The sequence below is a fragment of the Myodes glareolus genome, chromosome 19 (genome assembly GCF_982192425.1).
Source record: "Myodes glareolus chromosome 19, mMyoGla1.1, whole genome shotgun sequence".
Lineage (NCBI taxonomy): Eukaryota > Metazoa > Chordata > Mammalia > Rodentia > Cricetidae > Myodes > Myodes glareolus.
Window position 1 is genome coordinate 51,366,235 of NC_142044.1, and position 22,132 is coordinate 51,388,366.

Genomic DNA, 22,132 nt, shown 5'->3' on the forward strand with positions numbered 1-22,132 from the left:
AGAAACAAAGAACTGATTCTCTTGAGTTACTCTCTGACTTCTGCAAGCACACCCTGAGGTGCATGCCCACACATGTATTAGAATGAATGAATGAATGAATATTAAAAAGAAATTTCACCTCAAGGCGGTATGGTGACTCATGCCTACAACACCAGCACTGGGAGGCAGAGGCAGGAGAATTATTGCAAGTTGAAGGCTGGTCTGCATAACAAGACTATATTACCCTCTCCATAGACTTTGCCCTAAAATGTCCCTCAATCACGGTGAAGATGTTTGCAGCACCCTTCACTGTTGAATTGTGTGGTTTTAGTTGACTATAAAGTCTCCGCTCTGAACTCCTGACAGTCCATGGTCTTTTTTCTTTTTTTTCCAGGAATAAAGGAGAGATTTCTCAGGACCTCGTCAGTTGCAGACTGGCTGGCTGGGATAAAGCTCGGCAGTTCAGATTTGAGGCACAGGGCAGAGGACAGACCTTCTCAGGGGAGGCTGCTGTTTCTGTTCCTGAGGGTGAAAATGTTAATTCATTGAATCATCACAGAGAAAACGGAAATGATGAGATCCCAGAGAGCAATCTGGTGAACAACACAGAAAACTCTCCAGGTAGATGGTGCAGCTGTTGCTCCATAAGGTCCAGGAATTGAGCTGGCCTTGTGGCCCACTTGTCTGAACTCTTTAATCTGGATACTTGTGCTCCTCCGGTCTTGGGGCTGAGAGAGGGTTGGACACAGCTTGACACAGACCAGCATGTGCTTTAGGAGATACAGGCAACCCTCAGCTGGGAGATGGCCAGTGCCAGAGGCCTTTCCCTAGTCCTGGCTGGTCTTGTGGGGACATCCTCTTCCCTTGCTTCCCTGTTCTGTTAGCCACCTGCAAAAGTGTGTGTGTATGTGTGTGTGTGTGTGTGTGTGTGTGTGTGTGTGTGTGTACATGTACATTTCTTCCTAACATTGTTAGGAAGAAGTTACCTTTCCCCACTAATTGTTGGTTTAAATGTCATTCCCTAGATGACTGTGCTTGTGAAGAAGAAAGTAGAGAAAAAGGAAACACATCAAAGAAACAGGAGTCTGGGCCCGGGGGCCTCATTCCTCCAGGGGAGAAAGTTTCCATTGTGGTCGTATGTCATGCCAAGTATGTGCTTGGAGCTGGGAAGAGCTTCCTGTGGGGTACTAGTGCATGTTTCTCTCTTGGATCATCTGGATGCTTATGTATTTTTTTTCTTCAAGACAGGGTTTCTCTGTGTAGCACTGGCTGTCCTGGAGCTTACTCTGTAGCCCAGGCTCTTGAACTCACAGAGATCTGCCTGCCTCTGCTTCCCTAGTGCTGAGATTAAGGGTGTGTGCCACCGCTGCCTGGCTATGTTCTATGTTTTTAAAGCATGTATTCCTGTCTCTGATGGAACCAATACATAGACAAGAATTGATCCAGAAACTGCCCACCTAGAATAGGATCCACAGTCATCTTCAGCAGACAACCTAACTCCATCTTTACATTTGGATGTGATTTCCCTCACTACCTTTGAGCCCTACTGATGGTAGCCATCTTGAGTTTATTTTCACTGCGTCCTGGTATCCCCAAGGTCTCAATCCATCTACACCCCTCTTCCCATCCTCTGGGCATCTTGTCAAGACACTATAGTGAACGAGAGGTGGAGGGGAAAGACAGGCACAGCCCAGACTAGAAAGTCATTGTCTCCATTGTGCCTCTTCACCTGGTTGGCTGTAACCAGATAGCATTCCCTAGCCTTTCGCTTAAGCCTCCTCTCCTGTTCTCTCTCCTCATGTACCGTTCTGGCTGCTCACAAACATATAGTCACCAGGGTTGACATTTGGGTGCAGGCTTCCTTCCCATCGACAGTCATTTAAATCTTTTTGATCTGACTGGCTTACTTCAAATCCATCGTATTGTAGGTGAGTCACCCATGTAAAATGAGACAGCTTAACTGAGTTTTAACATAGCAGGAGTAATTAGGTAGAGAAAAATAGTTATGAAGAGAGGTTAGCACGTCACAGCTGGGAGCGAGCAGTCAAGAAGAGTGCTGTGCTCGTCACGTGATTAGAATTTGTGAATACTGAAAATGTTTTCCCTGTCAACTTTCGGAATTACAGAAAGGGTTGTTTTAGCACGTAAATTTATCTTGATGTATTAGGTACTTTGCCTGTTGCCCTGATAAAATACTGGAAAAAGACAGTGACTTGGGGAATAAATGGTTCATTTGGTCTCACAGTTCTAAGTTATAATCCAGTAGGATGTGGTGGTGCAGCCTTTGATCCCAGCACTCAGGAGGCAGAGGCAGGCAGATCTCTGTGAGTTCAAGAGCTGCCTGGTCTACAGAGTGAGTTCCAGGACAGCCAAGGCTATACAGAGAAACCCTGTCTCAAACAAAACAAAACGACAGAGTAGATTCTGTCATGGCAACAGCAGGAGTTTTTGGCAGTATCAGCCCAATGCTCTCCTATTTGAAGACCTCTCTGTCAAACAAATAAGTCCATTATCTTTAAATTTAGTTCTACTCAAGTTCTCAGGGTAGAGGCAGAAGGAGGTCAGATTCTTAGCCAAAATAATCACACAGATGACCTTAAGCCCAAATCCTGTTGGAGGATCTTTGTTGTACTTCGAAATCTCCATCAGCCCTGCCTCCATGTTTTCCTCTGCATTTTTGTCTTCCACTCACCCGAATGGCCCATTAAGCCCTGCTTCCAGTGTGCTAGGGATTTTCTAGCCTTAAGTATCAAACTCTTCCACAGTCCAGCCACAAACACGTGGTGTTTGGATTTAACACAGCATTGGCCCACTTCTCAGCACCAATTTTCTATATTAGCTTTTTTTCCTGTTGTTATGATACAAATGTCCCAATGAAAGCAGCCTAAAGGAAATGTGGTTTGTTTAGGTTCACAGTCCATCAGTCAGAGAGCAGTGATGCCTGTGCTCAGCCTGCTTCTCCTTCCTATTTGGTTCAGAATCTCATCCCAGGAAATGGAGACAAAATCAGCAAGTTTTCCTGTCTTCTTAATCTAACCAAGAACAACATCCAGAGCCCCAGCTCCCTCGTGATTATGGACCTTCACCACATTGACAGTTGGGATTAACCTTCACACTTGGAAAATTCTACATTTCTTGTTTTATAAAGTAAACTTTTCTGTGTAAAATTACTGTGTAAAAAAATTACTAAGAAATCAGCATAGCTGTTACAGATTTACAACTTCCTGAAATACTGAAGGAAAAGCAGATTGAATCTGCCTCATTCATAATGAAGACTACATTTCTTTCTTTTTTTTTTTTTCTTCTAAGAAACCCTGGCCGTTGCAAGGAGCTCCTTCTGCTGTGTTTCTCCAACTTTCTCATTGGGCGACATCTTGAAGTGAATGTCGTGAGTGGTGAGGAGGCATTAATAGCCGTGCGTGAGCCGTTTTCTTGGAAAAAACCTAAAGGCTCCCAAGTGTTAGTGCCTGCAAAGACTACAGTTGTTGTGACCACACAGAAAAGGTACCATCTGGAGAGCTGTGTGATTTCCTGTCTGTTAGCTTTATATGCTATGGAGAGGCAGAGCCGTCAGCTGTCATATTGTCCCTTCCACCTCATCCTCAGCTAAGGCGGTGACAAGGGCAAGGCTGGTGTTTGAGCCTCTTCCATTACTGCTCCTGGGGCAGGATGTGTTCCCATGGAACTTGTACAAGCTGATCTGTGTCTGTGCAGGCCAGGCCTGTGCACTCCTCGGCTCTGCCCGAGGCCACTTTGAAGCCAGGATGAATTGGCTTTTGGCTCGTGCCATCCACTCCCGCCAGGCCCAGCTCTGATGCCCAGCTGCACCATCAGCAGCAGATCTGTGCTGTGTCGGCTGGTGTGGCCTTTAGAGCTGTTCCCAGAATTGCAGTACAGCTTGTGTTGGGCCCCAAGATTGCTTGGCCACTGGAAGCCTTTTGGAAGGCCTGATGCCATTTAAGATTGAGGTCTGACTAGAGCATAGGTTCAGAGTTGTGGTTCTTACAACTCTTATAAAAAAAAAAAACATTTAATTGACTTGCTTACAGTTTTAGAGGTTCAGTCATTATCATCATGACGGGGAACGTAACAATGTGCAGGCAGACATAGTGCTGGAGCTGAGTCCTACATTTTGCAGACAGTAGAAGTCAACTGACATACTGAGTGGTATCCTGAGCATAGGAAACCTCAAAGCCCACCCCCACTTCCACTCCAACAAAGCCACACCTCCTAATAGTGCTGCTCCCTATGAGGTTATAAATTACCACAGAGTCTTGATCCATTTTGAAGTGATTTTTGTAGAAAACAGGAGGTGGAGATCTGTTTCATTCTTCACTTACATGATTTATTAGGACTGTCATTTCGCCACTGTTTTTTATACCATTGTTGAAAACCAATGGTTGTAGCTGTATGAGTTCATTTCTGGCTATGTGAGCAGAACTCTTTTGTGTTTGTTTTGTGTTTGAGACAAGGTCTCACTGTGTAACTCTGGCTACCCTAGAAGTTACTATGCAGACCAGGCTGGTCTCAAACTCAGAGAGCAGCTTATGTATAGGTATGTTAATTGTCTTAGTCCCTCCATGTCTCAGTACTTTTTGCAGCTAGTTATTAGCAGTTACTAGGTGCCCTGCTTTCCAGATGTGCATTTGCCTGAGTACCCTACAGCTGCAGAGGTGAGCACAGTCCTGAGTTGCAGCAGCAGCAGCTTTAGTACTGTTGGGTGCCCTGCAGTAGACTGCAGCATTTCTACCCAGAGTCACACAATCAGACCACCTGCAGAGTTCTCAAGGAACCCGATGAAGCTGAGAGACTGAGAGTTCACTTCTGCTCCCTCCACTTGCACAAACTGCATCAGAGTTGAAGGAGTCCTGGGACTGAGATCCCTGTCCTGTCCTCATTATCTCTCCTCACTTCTTCCCATGTCGCTAACTAGATGAAGGCAGAAGCTTAAATTTCTCCAGAGAAACATAGCACCAAGAACCAGCAAAACAATTGAAGCAGATTCTACACAGGGCAGCTTTTACCAAGTGTGGTGTCTGTCTCTGTGTCTCTCCTTCCCTCCCTCTTTCCCTCCCTCCTTTCCTTTCCTTTTTTTACAAATTCACTTTCTTTTTTAATAATTTATTTTTATTTTATGTGCATTGGTGTTTTGCCTGAATTTATGTCTGTGTCAGGGTGTCAGATCCCCTGGAATTTGAGCCCGGGTCCTCTGGAAGAGCAGACAGTGCTCTTAACAGTGGAGCCATCTCTCCAGCCCCTCCACATATCTTCTTATTGGTGATATGTCAGTATCATTTCTGGTACTCGTGTCTTCACTAAAAGTGCAGTAAGAAGAGTTTAGCTACTGAGGAAGTTAGACACGTTGTCTTCGAACTTCATGGTTTGAGCAGGCCCCTGGGACTTTTTCAGTCTGGTCCCCCAGCTTGCACAGATCTGCCTGGCTTCTGTTACAGAGACTGGAGAGCCAAGCTAGAGCTTGTATGGGGATACATTGTGAACCCAGTGTGACCTAGTCTGGTTTTCACATCAGGTGTTTCCATGAACTAATGAACTCTAGCCTTTCTGAAACAGGACAGAATATCTGAGGGGAAATGCCTCATACTGGTTGAACATCTTTAACCCAAAACCCAAAGTCTTCTGAAATCTGAAAATGTCTGAATGTTGAAATCTAAAAATTTCAGATTTTGTTACATTTTAGAAATTCTGTGGCTGATAAAATCTATATAAATATTGCAGAGTAAAATATAATGGGCTAGAAGTATAGCTCAGAGGTAAAGTGCCTAGTAAATGTGCGGCCTGGGGAGACAAAAATCTAGAAAATCTGCAACATCTCTGGACCCATACACTACAGATAAGAGATACTCATAAACATGAAAGTCTGGACTGAGAATTACATGGAGTTCAGTCAGTACTTGCTGTGCAGTCATAAGAAACTGAGTTCAGTCTCCAGACCCATATAAAATAACAAGTCACTATGGTATGCCATGTTGTAATCCCACCCCTGGGGAGGTAGACAGGCAGCTCCTGGGGCTCGCTGGCTGGCCTCACCTAATCAGGTAATCCTAGGCCAACCAGGGACCACGTTTAAAAGTCAAGGATGATACACCTGATGACTAACATCTACAGTTGTCCTCAGGCCTCTGCACATGTGTATGCACACACACACGCACATACATGCTATACACACATAATATAATTGCTTTTGATTTAACTTTTTTTTCTTTTAAGGAATTCAAGGCGACAACTTCCAAGTTTTCTTCCACAGTATCCAATACCAGATAGACTAAAAAAATGTGTGGAACAGAAAATTGACATCCTGACTTTCCAGCCGCTTCTTGCAGAGGTAGGAAAACCATCTGTGGGATGGTACTACTAAGGCACCATTCCAAAAAAGCAGGGTGAGTCGTTGGATTCAGATCTCCTGTCAGTAATTTCCATCATAGGTAACTAGGAATTTCAGGATGACACGAGAATCACCTTCACGTATGACCTGGTGTTAAAGAGTGCTCAGGAAGATGAGTGGGAATGGGAGATCCAAGCCAGCCTTCTGCTCTGCCAGGTCTACTATGGTCTACCCTGGTCTACTGTGCCAGGGACAGGAAACTTCCCCACTTTCCTTACGTAGAGTCTCAGGACACTAAAGACGGGTGGACAGCACACTGGTGCTTGGTGAAGGAGCACTGAGAATCGGGTCTGTGGAAAGACTTAGATATGCACCAACTCAGGAAGTTCAGCCCTTCTGAACTCAGCAGCGAGGCACAGACCTGAGTGACTGTGGAGTCAGATGCTTTAGCTTAGGTCCAGATGGAAACGCCGTCAACCCCTCAGCATCCCCTTGTGCTCTGCATTGTCCCTTTGCTGAAATGTTCTTCCCAGGAGAACAGGCAGGGAAAGAGTTGTGCACTGCTTGCAGGGAAGGTGGAAGACCATCTTTTAGAGTTCAGAAGCTGCAGAGAAGTCTAGAAAACAAAGGTCTGATTAAGGTCTGGCATTGGATGGGACGTCTACCCTGTCCCAGGAAGTACTTGCTATGCAGCTTCCAATAGTCTGAGGAACATCCACTTGGGAATGTATGGGCTGGGCTGGGGGCGGGGTCTATACAAGCATAACTTGAACTTTTCACAGGCTTCTATCTAGATTTCAGAGGGAATCTTGGAAAGCTAAGCATTTGTAGCAGCAAGAAGTACATTCCCTGTGAGAAACCTTCAGAGGGCGATGCCTGAAACTTTGAGTGAAGCTGAAAGTATAACGGAAGGTTTGAGACTATCACATGTTATGAATGACAATGTTTTTAACTGTACAGATTAAGTTTTCTGCTCTTAAGAAACATAATGGTTAGCCTGACGGTAGTGGCCCACACCTTTAATCCCAGCACTCAGGGAGGCAGAGGCAGGTGTATCTCTGTGAGTTCATGGCAGCCTGGTCTACAGAGTGAGTTCCAGGACAGCTGAAGCTACACTGAGAAACCTTGTCTTGAAAAGAAAAAAAAAGAAAGAAAGAAAAGAAAAGAAAGAAAGAAAAGAAAAGAAAAGAAAGAAACAATGGTTTAATCATCCAGTTTAAAACACAAATAAGGCAGGGCAGAGAAGGGAATTCAAAGGCCAGTCAGTCTAGCCGAAATGGTGAGCTACAGGTTCAATGAGTGAATCTGTCTCAAAACATAAGATGAAAGGGGCTGGAGAGATGCCCTGGCAGTTAGTGGTAACACTTGTTCCTGTTGCAGAGGACCTGGGTTTGGTTCCCAGCACCCATACGGGACTCATAGCTTTTTGTAACAACAGTTGTAGGTGACTCTGATGCCCTCTTTGGCCTCTGTGGGCATTGCAAGAATGTGGTATAGATAAACATTTGTACATAAAAATAACAAATAATATGGTCAGTGGTGATGTACACCTTTAATCCTAGCACTTGGAAGGCAGAGACAGGTGGATCTCTGAATTCGAGGCCATCCTGGTCTGCAGAGTGAGTTCCTGTACAGCCAGGGGCTGTTATTCAGAGAAATCCTGTCTCAAATAAATAAATAAATAAATAAAACAAATAAATAAAACAAATAAATGATAATAATAATAAAACTTAAAAGAGTAAAAATATGCAGAAGTAACTGAAGACATTCTGACATCAGTCTCTGAATGCTACATGTACCCAACACAGGTAAGTATACCTACATGTACACATGTGCATGGATGCATACACACAAAGTTAAGTGAAGTTTGACTGGGCATTAGAGTAGAATTTCTAACTATTCCTGTTTAGTGCCTTAAACATAGTTCTGGCATTTTAGTGTGTGTATGAAGAGCTTTCTCAGCACTGATGATTTTACACTCACAATGCTTACTGTCATAGTTGGCTTCAGATGCTAATTTGATGCAATCCAAAATCATGTGGGAAGAACTGCCTCCATCAGATTGATTTGTGGACTTTTTTTCTTTCTCTTTTTTAATTTATTTATTTAATGTATATGTGTGTTTTGTCTGCATCTATGTCTGTGCATAGTCTGTGTGCCTTGTCAGCAGGGACCAGAAGAGTGTATTGGATCTCCAGGGATGAAGTTAACAGACAGATGTGAGCTGCAGTGTAAATGCTGAGAATTGAACCCAGGTCCTCTGGAAGAGCAACTAGTTTTCTTAGCCTCTGAGCCGTCTCTCCAGCCCATGAAACATTTTCTTTATTGCTAATTGATGTAGAAAGACCCAGTATGCCTGCCATCCCTAGGCTGGTAGGCCTGAGCTCTATAAGAAAGGTAGCTGAGCAAGCCAGGGGAACAAACTAGTAAACTGCATTTCTCTGCTAGTTTCTGCTTAGAGCTCCCACCCTGAGTTCATTTATGTAACTAATTGCTATAGCAAAGACCTCTAGAAATAAGTAGAAGTGATGAGAATGGGCGTCTTTGTTTTGTTCCTGATCTTAGGGAAATAGTTTTCAGTTTTTCATCACTACGTATGACTTTTATAGTCATACTTTGTCATGAGAGAATGTTGTACTTGGTCAGATACTTTTTTCTGTATCTGGATGATCATGTGCTTTTCTCCCTTCATTCTGTTAAGCACTTTGCTGTATTTGTTAATTTTCATGGGTTGACCTATTTCTACCTCCTAAGAATAAGAACTCCTTGGCCATAGTATATAATCCTTTTACTATACTATAGCATTGTTTGTTAGCATTTTGTGACAATCCTTGTATCAATATTCATAAGAGATACTGGTCTGTATTGGAGCAGGAGGTATGGTTAGGGAAGTTCTGTTTGTTTTGTTTTAAGATAGAATCTACTTATGTTACCCATAATAGCCTCAAACTCGTGAGCTGAAATGATCCTCTTTCTTTAGCCTGCTGGGTAGCCAAGTGAAGTACACTCTTCTCTCCACCTTTTCTTACCGTCCCTTTTCCCCCTCCTTTCACCTCTCTATCCCCTTCTTCCTCTTGCCCTTCATCTTCTTCCTCCCCATTCCCTCATATAACTGACTCTGTGCAGCCCAAGCCAGCCTCAAACTACAATTCTCCTCTCTCCATTTCCTGAGTGATGGAATTATATGTGTGTACCACATTTTTTTCCTTTCTTTAGAATGTCCTTTCTGACTCTGATATCAGAGTAACGCTGACCTCTTAGAATGAGTTATAAAGTATTCCCTTGGGCTTCTGGAAAAGTTTAAAGAGGATTTCTGCCTATTTTTAAGAGTGTTTTTTAGAATTCACTCATGAAACCACCAGGTCCAGGGATTTCCTTTGTTGAAAAAGTTTTTGGTTTCTGATTCTGTTTCCTGAGTAGTTACAGTTATATTCTGATTGTATTGTTTCTTTGTGGTATAGTCCTTGTATCTTTTATGTTTCTAAGAACTTACCATTTCATCTAGATATTTTTACAGTTATTTCAGATGTGAAGGAAAATGACCCTTGACACTATTTCTAGGCCAATGGAGAGCCTGTCCTCTTTCACAAACATCCATGAAGTTACACTGCCCTTTCCAGAATAGCTCAAAGACCTGACCGATTAGGGACAACAGAGTTGGCTGAGAGCCCAGAATGTGGTAGTGGGTAGTGGTTTTGGCCAATGAGGTGCTGTGGTCCTCCATAAGCCCAAAGGTGGAGGTATGCTGACTGGGTGCATGACCTCTAACCCTGAATCATCCTGTCTGGAGTAGATGTCTTGGATGTAAGCAGTTTAGACATCTGAACCCTAAGGGTGCTTATTCCCTAGACATAGATATGGGATGTGCTCACACTGGGTGATTCTTTTTTTTTTCAGCTTTTGAACATGTCAAACTACAAGGAGAAGTTCTCCACTCTGCTGTGGCTGGAGGAGATCCATGCAGAAATAGAGCTGAAAGAGTATAACATGAGTGGCGTTGTCCTGAAGAGGAAGGGGGATCTGCTGGTTCTGGAGGTCCCCGGGCTTGCCGAGAGCAGACCTTCTCTCTATGCAGGTAGATCTCACTGTGGATTACCTGAGGCCAGAAGAAAGTAGTTTTAACCGGCCACGCACTTGGATTATCCCATTTCTGTTCACGAGGCAACATTTACTGAGAAAGAAATGATCTAATGTATATGCTATACATGTTTCTTTGTTACACATTATCTATCCTTAAGCAACAAATACCAGAAATTTTATATTTTATTATACTTCATTAAGACTTGATTTCAGAGTGAAATGGGAAATTTATGATTTGGTGTTTAACTCATAGTAATATATTTTTTACCTAGGTGACAAACTGATTTTAAAATCTCAAGAATACAATGGACATGTCATTGAATATATCGGCTATGTCATGGAGGTAAGAGGACACTCCTCAAAGAGTGAAGGTCAGACTGACTCACCCATTCTCACAGAGGGTACTCCAGTGGCTTTGTCTGTATTGTTGGAAACTTAAAGACACAGTGATCTTTGAGTAGATTTTTTTGTGTAAAGGAACCTTCCTGTGTAAGAAAGTGTAATTTTCAACTATATAAAACTACTTGTAAGCCGTGTTTGCATTGAATCAGCTTTGGACACTGTGGGCATGATGTAGAAGAGCCAGTGGGTAGGAGCCCCAGAAGGATGCACTAGTTAAGTATGGTGCTGAGGCAATCAGTAGGATGCTTTGTGCAGTAAAGTCAGGTGCTTGCTCAGAAAATGCATGCTTCATTCTCAGCATGACTTCCCTTGGTTCTGCCATCAGTTTTCTGGTCAGAACATGGGATAGGATATTCAAGTTGATACAGAAGGCATCCAAGAGGCCCAGATGGTGGTAGAGAAGCCACATCTGAAACACATCATGCTGAAGTCAAGTTTGCCAGCTTTCAACCAGCAGGTATAGTCCACCTTAGGTAGCTTGGTCTTGAAAAGTTGTGTCCTGTTAGGAGAGTTTGGGGAGAGACAACACAATGCTCAGCCCTTACTGAGGGCTACCCACTTCCAACTGACACAGAGAAGGATCTTCCTGCCTAGCCATGTGCTAGATGTCTTAATTAGGTTTTTGTTGTGATAAAACATCAAAACCAGGACTGGAGAAATGGCTCAGAGGTTAAGAGCATTGACTGCTCTTCCAAAGGTCCTGAGTTCAATTCTTGGCAACCACATGGTGACTCATAACCATCTATAATGAGATCTGATGTCCTCTTCTGGTATGCAGGCAAACAGTGTATAATAAATCTTTAAAAAAAAACAGAACAAAAACACCACAACCAAAAATTAGAGGAAAAATGGTTTTTTGGTTTACACCTTACAGTTTATCATCAGAAGAAGCCAAAGCGTGACTTTAAGGCAGCAGAAGCCATGGAGAAATGCTGCTTATTGACTTATTTCTCATGGGATGCTCAGTCTGACATATTATCACCCAGGCAACCTACTCAGGGGTGGCACCACCTTCAATGGACTGGGCCTTCCTGGGTGGATCATTAATCAAGAAAATGACCCACAGACTTGCCTGCAGGCCAGCCTGAGATGCTGTCTTAGTCGAGGTCTCCTCTTCTCAGATGACTGGCTGTGTCAAATTGGCGTGGAAGGAGCTAGGACTGCTCCACTTGCAGCGCCCCTCCTACCTCTGTCTTCAAAAACTCTGACTGTTCTAATGTTTAAGTTGCCTTGTGCTTGCTTTTATGTCTTCCCATTTTCTTATTTCATTTGCAACTTTTCAGATAGAAGGTCACATCAGTCTACAGGATCCTAAGCTGCTGAGGATCACGGTCCCTCACTCATAGTTGTTTGGTTTTAGTATGCTTACTGACCTTAGTTGTAGACTCCCTTTCATGTTTTGTAATCTCTGGGTTACTCAGAAGCCTATGCTGGGTGGCTTTTCATGGAAAGGGCTGTGTCAGCATCTTCTGAGAATGGAAGAACTCTGACAGGCTGTCCCCATGTTTACTGTGTGTCACCTCCTGCCCGCAGTCTCAGGGTCTGAATTGTCATTGCGGCTTCTGCCCTTGCACAGTGTCGGGCCTGGGCCTTGGAAAGCCACAGCCTCAGCACTGCTTCCACCTGAGGATGTTTGCGTTCCTTTGCCCCGAGTGTACCCGAGGTTTCCTTTCTTGACTTTCAGGAGAAACTTTGAGGTCTTATTTTATGCAGGATCCAGCCTTATTCATCCCCTGTATTACTAGAAAGGGAAAGTCTTAAGTGACCCTTCTGTGGCAGTTTTAACTCAGCAGGACCACTCTGATGACTTGGAGTTGTTAGCAGGTTGATCTCCTTTGAGTCCTAGGCACCATATTGTAGGTGCACTTGGCACAGGGAGAGACTGGTTAAGTGTTGCTGATGCGAATGGAGACATTGCCCATTTGTGTAGTTTAAGAATGATTTACTCACTTCCAGTTAATTTTGCAGGTACTTAAGATACTAAATTTTGGCTCAAATCTATAAAATGATATTTTTATGATGTATTGCTAGATAAAGATGCAAGATTGTCCCTGGAAGTCCAGTCTAGTGTATAGAAGTTGAATCACTCGCTTGTTTATCACTCACTTGTTTTTTTAGATTCATGAAGAAGATGTAACTCTTAAACTTAATCCAGGATTTGAACAAATGTATAACTTTGAACCTATGGATGTGGAGTTTACATACAATAGGTAAGATTTTAGTAAGTTTAATAAAAATATTTTTCATCCTCCCAGATGGGCTATCCTTGAGTGAATCAGTTGACGTCTCCATGAGTGTGCAAAAAGAAATGGCTTTTTAGCCTTCCTGTGCTTTGTGAGTGATCTGTGTATTAGGTCCCAAACTTCCCAAAAGGCAATAGCACTGACTGTGGCCCAAAGCGACAATCTGGGGCCAGCTCAGGCTAGATGCTGACAGGGAAAACAGAAGGATTACTGGTGGAGAGAAAAAAGTCTGCAGTCAGAGGTCTTCTGAAGCCTGTGATTTCTGCCTGTCAGGAAGAGCTGCTTCCCTTACCTCCCTTGCCACTGGCAAATGGGGCATGTTGTTCTTTTTTTTCTTTTCTTTTCTTTTCTTTTCTTTTTATTATTATTATTATTATTAAATTTTTTCACCTCCTCCCCTCCTCCCATTTCCCTCTCCCCATTCCCCTTCCCCCTCCCTCTTCAGTCCAAAGTGCAGTCAGGGTTCTCTGCCCTGTGGGAAGTCCAAGGTCCTCCCCGCTCCATCCAGTTCTAGGAAGGTGAGCATCCAAACAGACTAGGTTCCCACAAAGCCAGTACATGTAGTAGAATCAAAACCCAGTGCCATTGTCCTTGGCTTCTCAGTTAGCCCTTCTTGTCAGCCACGTTCAGAGAGTCCGGTTTGATCACATACTCCATCAGTCCCAGTCCAGCTGACCTTGGTGAGTTCCCATTAGATCAGCCCCACCGTCTCCGTGGGTGGACGCACCCCTCGCGGTCCTGACTTCCTTGCTCATGTTCTCTCTCCTTCTGTTCCTCATAAGGACCTTGGGAGCTCAGTCCAGTGCTCCAGTGTGGGTCTCTGTCTCCATCTCCATCCATCGCCAGATGAGGGTTCTATGGTGATATGCAAGATATTGATCAGTGTGGCTATAGGATAGGGCCAGTTCAGGCGCCGTCTCCTCAGCTGCTCAAGGAACAAGCTGGGAACATCTCCTTGGACACCTGGGAACCCCTCTAGAGTCCAGTCTCTTGCCAACCCTAAAATGGCTCCCTTAATTAAGATCTATACTTCCCTGCTCCCATATCCACTCCTCCGCCATCCCAACCGTACCATTCCCCCAAGCTCTCCCCATCCTCCCCTTCTCACTTCTCTCTCCCCATCACCCCTTACCTCCACCCCACCCTACCCCCAAGCTCTCAATTTTTGCCTAGCAATCTTGTCTACTTCCAATATCCAGGAGAATAACTACATGTTTTTCTTTGGATTTACCTTCCTATTTAGCTTCTCTAGGATCACAAATTATAGGCTCAATATCCTTTATTAATGTCTAGAATCCACTAATGACAGAGTACATACCATATTCATCTTTTTGGGTCTGGGTTACCTCACTCAGGATAGTGTTTTCTATTTCCATCCATTTGCCTGCAAAATACAAGATGTCATTGTTTTTTACCACTGAGTAGTATTCTAATGCGTATATATTCCACACTTTCTTTATCCATTCTTCCATTGAGGGGCATCTAGGTTGTTTCCAGGTTCTGGCTATTACAAATAATGCTGCTATGAACATAGTTGAACAAATGCTTTTGTAGTATGATATGGTATCTCTTGGGTATATTCCCAGGAGTGCTATTGCTGGATCCTGGGGTAGGTTGATCCCGAATTTCCTGAGAAACTGCCACACTGATTCCAAAGTAGTTGCACAAGTTTGCATTCCCACCAGCAATGGATGAGTGTTCCTCTTACTCCACATCCTCTCCAGCAAAGGCTATCATTGGTGTTTTTGACTTTAGCCATTCTGACAGGTATAAGATGGTATCTCAAAGTTGTTTTGATTTGCATTTCCCTGATCACTAAGGAGTTTGAACATGACCTTAAGTGTCTTTTGGCCATTTGAATTTCTTCAGTTGAGAATTCTGTGTTCAGTTCAGAGCCCCATTTTTTAATTGGGTTAATTAGCATTTTAAAGTCTAGTTTCTTGAGTTCTTTATATATTTTGGAGATCAGACCTTTGTCTGTTGCAGTGTTGGTGAAGATCTTCTCCCAGTCAGTAGGTTGCCTTTTTGTCTTACTGACAGTGTCCTTTGCTTTACAGAAGCTTCTCAGTTTTAGGAGGTCTCATTTATTCAATGTTGCCCTTATTGTTAGTGCTACTGGGGTTCTACCTAGGAAGTGGTCTCCTGTGCCCATGTGTTGTAGACTACTTCCCACTTTCTCTTCTTCAGATTAAGTGTGTTCAGATTGATATTGAGGTCTTTAATCCATTTGAACTTGAGTTTTGTGCATGGTGATAGATATGGATCTATTTTCATTCTTCTACAGGTTGACATCCAGTTCTGCCAACACCATTTGTTAAAGATGCTTTCTTTCTTCCATTGTATACTTTTAGCTCCTTTGTCGAAAATTAAGTGTTCATAGGTTTGTGGGTTAATATCTGGGTCTTCTATTTGATTCCATTGGTCAACTTCTCTGTTTTTATGCCAGTACCAAGCTGTTTTCATTACTGTAGCTCTGTAATAGAGTTTGAAGTCAGGGATGGTAATGCCTCCAGAAATTCCTTTATTGTATAAGATTGTTATTCTATCAAAGGCAATCTATAAATTCAACACAATCCCCATTAAAATCCCAACAAAATTCTTCACAGACCTTGAGAGAACAATAATCAACTTCATATGGCATTTTGTTCTTTATTGTCATGAAACTGTGGTGCAAATCAGAGCCACTCAGCTCTTCTGTCTTCTGACCTGCAGGCCCCACATTAGCCTCCTGCTACTCTCTGTCCATGGCAGCTTTGGACTCCCTCAAGTTCCTCTGGCCCTTCTCTCTTCACCACCAAAGATAAATATAAAACCAGCAGTTTTATATTTACAATAAACCTCTTCCCACCCATGGAACAGTCCATTGTAGTAGTTTCACTGCACCCTCAGTTACATCTGATGCCAAAACCTGGGAGCAGAGCCAGTGGGCTAGACCTTCCCAGAGGGTCTAGCCCCTCCTAACCAATCACATGTTTCTGAGAACTTCTAAGTGTAGGCTTTTATCTCTTGGTCAGTTTAAGGAAAATTGATGCTATTAGGATAGTGTCATCTAGTCCTTGAAAACATCGATCTGTCCTTTCATTTACATAGTCTTTAGTTTCTTTTTAGCAATGTGTACTTCTCAGTTTGTAGTTTTGCATATGTTTTGGCAAGTTTGTCCCCTTTTTGTTTGGTTGGTTGAATTTTTTTTTTTTGAGATAGGGTTTCTCTGTATTGTCCTGACTGTCTTAGAACTAGCTCTCTAGACTAAGTTGTCCTTGTATTCAGAGACAGACACCTCTGAGATAGACCATCTCCTGAGTGCCATGATTAAAGGTGTGAACCACTGTGCTTGCCACCTGGCGTGTGTGTGTGTGTTTGAGGCAGGCTAACAGGATCTCATACATTCTTGACTAGGCTGAAACTCTTCTATGTAGACCATGCAGCTCTAACTCACAGAGATCCACCTGTCTCCGCCTCCTGGCTCCTGGCCTACTTTTTAAAGCTTAGCACTGTTGTAAACAATACCACCTTTAACTTCCGACTGCTTGGTCTCAGTGTTTCCTCTCCGTCAGGAGTTGAGGGTGACATGGAAGGCTCTGACTTGTCCTTCTGGCAGGTTGAGGACAGAAAGTCCTAGTTTACTTGTAATTTTTAGTCAAAAGTAGACACTGAGCACTCAAGAAGCAGAGGCAGACAGATCTCTGAGTTCCAGAGAGCTCCAGAGAGCCAGGTCTACATAGTGAGAACCTGTCTCAAACAAAGAGAAAGAGTAGATACTGATTTTATCAAATGCTTTTCTGTATCTTTTGAAATTATGTGGGGCTTTCTGTTTTGGGTTTATCAGTCAATTTTCTTAATCTGGTTTCTAATATGATTCAGCTTTGCCTCCTAAGATGAACGGTACTTGGTCATAATGTGATTTCCTTTTATGTTTATTAGGTCTTATTTGCTAAAATTTTATTCATTTTTTATATTTATGTTTATGAAATCATATTTGTCTACAACACATTGTATATTCTGGAAAACTTTGTATAGAATAGATATTATTTCTTCCTTAAATATTTGGTAGAATCCCCTCTGAGGCCTTCTAGATACAGAGTTTTCTTTGGAAAGCTGTTAAGCTGTGTATTCCATTTTTCTACCAGAAAAAGGATCATTTAGGTTTAATACTAGGTTTTTTTATTTAGTGTGTGTGTGTGTTTATATATGTACATGTGTGCACACATGCATGTAAGTGTGTATAATATATGTGGGTGCATGTGCCATTGTACATGTAGAGGTCAGAGGAAGACTATGGAGTTCATTCTCTCCTTCCACCTTTACTTGAGTTTGGGAATTAAACTCAAATCATCAGACTTGGATGGTAAGTCCCTTTACCTACTGAGTCATCTTCTGGCCTGGTTATTAGGTTCCTGTAAGCTTTAGGAGTCTACATTTTAAGAACTCTGTACTTCATCTAGGGTATCTTATTTGCATTTAAATTATTTACAGAATTTTCCTATTATATTTTTCCTATATGTGTCATCTATAGAGATTTCACACTTTTGATTCTTGATGTTAGTGGGTTTTGTATTTTTTCCTCTCTCATCAGTATCTCTAGAAATGTGGGATCTTTTAATTATTTTATCTTATGTGTGTGTCTTGCCTGCAAGTGTGTATGTGCTTTATATGCATGCCTGGTGCCCATAGAAGCTGTAAGAGGGCATCAGTCCCCTAGGTGTGGAGTTACAGATGGTTCTTAGTTGCCTTGCTGGGGACTAGGAATCTAACCTTAAGTCTGTGCTCTGAACTGCTGGGCCATCTCTCCAGAACCTTGTCAAAGAGTTCACTGCTGACTTCATTGGCATCCTATTCTTTACTGTTCTGTTCTCTGTCGCATTAAGTTTTGCTCTGATCCTGTATTATTTCCTTTTTCCTACCTATTTTTGGCTCTGTCTGCTTTTCTTTTTCCAGCTCCTCATATGTTATAAGTGAAGACCATAAATTAAAGACCAGCCTTTTTTTTTTTTTTAAACACCTCATGTGTTTGGTTCTGGATAGATATTACCCTGAGTTACTTACCCCTCTAGCTTAGATGCTGGCCGATTAGTTCCCAATGAAGACATAATAGATTCTTTTTTAAAAGGCACTGTGTGTGTGTGTGTGTGTGTGTGTGTGTGTGTGTGTGTGTGTGTGCGCGCGCGCGCGCATACAAATGCATGCAAAGGACAGAGAATAGCATTAGATTTCCTGGAGCTGGAATTACAGGTTGTAAGGTGCCCAACAGGGATGCTGGAATCTGAACTCTGGTCCTCTGCAATAGCAAAGAGTGCTCTAAACAGCTGAGCTGTCTCCAGCCCCAAGATTCTCTTTATCTTGTACAAAGATGCTAAAATAAACAGATGATATCTTGCGAATCTTCCTCTTGAACCACTAGTTCATACCCAGGGAAGCTGGTTTTTGTGATCCCTTCTTTCTCGTTTCTGCCCTCCTTTGGAAGCCTTGTGTATTGTCCTGTGTCCCACAGTACACATATATACTGCATCTATTTAATTTTTCTTATTTTCTATCTCTTTGTTAGAGTCAATTTGATCAAGTCCTGGGGTGATTCTGTTCCAGCTCTTGTCCCTTTTTTATATGGAGTTCATTGTATCCCAAGCAATTATTTTGCAAAGATTGGAAAACAGGGCTTACATAGGTTCAGGGCATCTGACAGAGATATCACAGAGTGTACAACTCTTAGTTATGCACCACAGAAATGGATCCTGATAGTGGCTTTTAGCAACCACCCTACACCGTCTAATAGTTGGGAATGGTCAGGTCCCTATGTTGTGTCCCACCACCATCTGAGCCTTCAAGAAACCTGTTCTTTGTCTCTAAGAAGGCATGAGCCAGCTCTGCTCTGTGATTGGAGCCAGATTACCCAATAGAACAGATAAGCATCTTCATTTATGCTTTTGAGTATTAGTAATCCTGATTTATTGAAAATGGGTTTTGATTTCCTGTGTTTTTCTTCTTTTTTTTTCTAATTTCAAATGCAGAAAATCTTACAGCAAAACTGTTTTTTATCTTGGTACAGGAATATCAATATCTTTATTACTATTCTAGAAGGATGGTGTCTACTGCCCCGAATCCTCAGCAGTCTCTGCCTAACCTTTGGTTTAAACTCCTAATTGGTTGTTGCCCCTTCACTCTCCTGTCACATAAGGGCAGGAACGTGCCTTTATGACCCTGTAATGCTTGGCCTCCACATGGTCTTTATCTACAAGATTTTAGTAAAATTTGTGTTAGTGTGATTGCTGAAAGTTCATTGTCTAGTCTGTTTTCTGTTGCTGTAGCAGATATCACAGACTGGATAATTTACCAAGAGATTTAGTCTCACAGTTCTGAAGGCTCCGCAGCTGTGGCGAGGACCTTCTCATTGCACCAGAACATGGCAACGGTACACTGAACAGAACACGTGAAAGATGCAGAGAAAACAGGACAATGAGTTTGAATTCGTTTTGTAACAAATGTTGTTCACACAGAAATGGTTCGACCTCATGACCTAATCATCCCATAAAGGTCACACTTTCCAAAGCCATCACAGAGGCAGTTGTAGTCACCAGCACATAAATAAAAATTACATCTTAAGTTTTTGAGTTTGGAAGTAGCATTCATGTGGTAGCAGTTATATCATCAGGTATGTGTAAATGCTAAACTTACGGTTCATTATTTTATGTCTCCTTCTGGCAGGACCACAAGCAGGCGGTGTCACTATGCCCTTGAACACGTCATCCATCTGGGTGTGAAAGGTAGTGATACATTTCCTAGAGTGTGTTCATAGAGTTCATGGGGTTTCTGTGCAAAATGATCTCAGTTCTTCAGTTATATGTAAGAATTAAAATTACATAACAGCACATATTTTTAATTCCACTGAGCAATTTGTGTCCTCCCCCCACTTTTTTTTACTATTTTAACTATGTAAAAATAGCGTACTTAAATAATTGAAAATTATGTTTCTGCTCTCTACATTTAATCCTGGTAGTATAATTCATCTTTGTTCTCACAGAGATAAGCAATGGCTTGATGCAAAGTCTATGCCATACTATTTAAAGTTAAAACTAGGAAAGTGGGAACCACCATATTCACCAGAGTGGAATATGAACTGTTTTACAATCAGCCATAATGTTTAGGTTGTCTTCATTCATATTTTTTTTAACTTTTTCTTGTTTCAAAGTATTATTTCCAGAAGAAATCATTTTACAGTCTCCCCAGGTGACAGGGAATTGGAGCCTTGCACAGGACACCAAAAGTGATGGGCAGTCTATCACTAAGGTAGTGTTTTGATGACTTCGATAGATTTAATATATAATATGAATTCAATTCTCAGTTGACTGGAGTATTAGTAGAATGTTTTTCACAAATAATCCAAAATTTCAGTTAAAATAAAACTAAGATAGCTGGGTGTAATCCCAGCACTTGGGGGGCAGAGGCAGCTTTGTGAGTTCAAGGTCAGCCTGGTCTACAGAGCGAATTACAGGACAGCCAGGAATATGTAGTGAAACTGTCACAAAACAGGGAAGCTGGAGAGATGGCTCATTTGTTAAGAGTACTTGCTGCTCTTCAAGCGGACCCAGGTTTGACTCTCAGCCAGGACACGGCAGCTAACAACTGCCCTTAGCTCCAGTTCCAAATCATATGATGCCCTCTTCTGGTCCTTAAGGGCATTGTATTCACATGGTGCACTGACATAGATGTAGGCAAATCCATACATACAATAAAAAATAAATCTTAATAAAATAAAATATTCATAGGGTATACTTAGTTTAACTGTGTATACAATTGTATGTAAGATCAAGATATTTAAACAAGGTAAAATTAAGATATAGGTGCTTCTGTGATTGTACCGATTTATTTTTAAATTGTGTACTTTGAGGTGGTACACAGCTTTAATCCCAACATTCAGAAGGCAGTGTTCCACGTGGCTTCCTACCTTTCCCTTCCGTCCTTCCTGCCTCTGATTTTGTGTCACTGTCTGAGCCTTGAAGGCGATAACACAGATACCCCATTTGTGGCTGGGCATTCAACAATTAACTCAGGACTTTGACCAGTTGTGAGTATCTTTAAGACTCACTGACTAATGTTCATAAAAAGTAAGCTTCTCCAGCAAAGTTGATCACAGCATTCATAATGAGCATTAAACGTAATTAGAAGCAAAAGTGGTAGTTTTATAGCTGGGGAGATGGCTCAGTGGGTAAAGCACCTATTGCTCAACCAACCATGAGAACTTGAGTTCAAATCTTAGAACCCACATAGAGTTGGTCCTCAGTAGAGCACATCTGTCCTCCCAGCATCCCTACATCAAATGGGAGGCACTACCAGGAAACTCCCAGACGTTTGCAGGCCAGCTGGCCTGGAGCCACAGCAGTGAACAATAAAATAGTCCCTGTCTCAAAGTGTAAGGTGAGGAATGATACCCACAACTGTCCTCTGACCCATATCCTGTCAACCATGGCATGTGCACATTTACTCTCATGCAAACATGTGCACACATACTCATGTACACCACACACACAGGGAGAGAGAGAGAATGAGGATGGTAGTTACAGGATGCTTACTCAATCATGGAAAACACTATAAACAAAATAAGAAAGGGTTATCCATTAAAAATCATCAGCTGAGCTGGGCGGTGATGGCGCACACCTTTAATTCCAGCACTTGGGAAGACAGAGGCAGAAGGATCTCTGTGAATTCGAGACCAGCCTGGTCTACAAGAGCTATTCCAGGACAGGCTCCAAAGCTACAGAGAAACCCTGTTTTAAAAAAACGAAAAAACAAGCCTGGCGGTGGTGGCGCACGCCTTTAATCCCAGAACTTGGGAGGCAGAGGCAAGCAGATCTCTGTGAGTTTGAGGCCAGCCTGGTCTACAAGAGCTAGTGCCAGGACAGGCTCCAAAGCTACAGAGAAACCCTGTCTCAAAAAACAAACAAAAAAAGCAAAAACAAAAACAAAAATAATCATCAGCTGAGGGGCTGGAGAAATGGCTTGGTGGTTAAGAGCACTGACTGCTCTTCTAGAGGACCCAGGTTCAATTCCCACCATCCACATGGGCAGCTCACAACTGTCTGTAAATCCAGTTTCA

The 22,132-nt window shown here is 42.4% G+C and overlaps 1 protein-coding gene across 2 annotated transcripts in view; it reads left to right on the top strand.

The window, feature by feature from the left end:
- The window catches only part of Mov10l1 (Mov10 like RNA helicase 1), a 73,196-nt gene that overhangs the window by 15,421 nt on the left and 35,643 nt on the right, over window positions 1–22,132 (top strand). The window contains exons 7-15 of one of the 2 annotated variants that reach the window (XM_048444892.3): window positions 374–600; window positions 1,005–1,128; window positions 3,289–3,483; window positions 6,208–6,322; window positions 10,220–10,397; window positions 10,675–10,745; window positions 12,923–13,014; window positions 19,744–19,802; window positions 20,228–20,325. In XM_048444892.3, the coding sequence (XP_048300849.1) occupies window positions 374–600; window positions 1,005–1,128; window positions 3,289–3,483; window positions 6,208–6,322; window positions 10,220–10,397; window positions 10,675–10,745; window positions 12,923–13,014; window positions 19,744–19,802; window positions 20,228–20,325 (1,159 nt within the window). The remainder of the gene's footprint in view (window positions 1–373; window positions 601–1,004; window positions 1,129–3,288; window positions 3,484–6,207; window positions 6,323–10,219; window positions 10,398–10,674; window positions 10,746–12,922; window positions 13,015–19,743; window positions 19,803–20,227; window positions 20,326–22,132) is intronic. The other variant, XM_085678857.2, reaches the window with a different exon arrangement.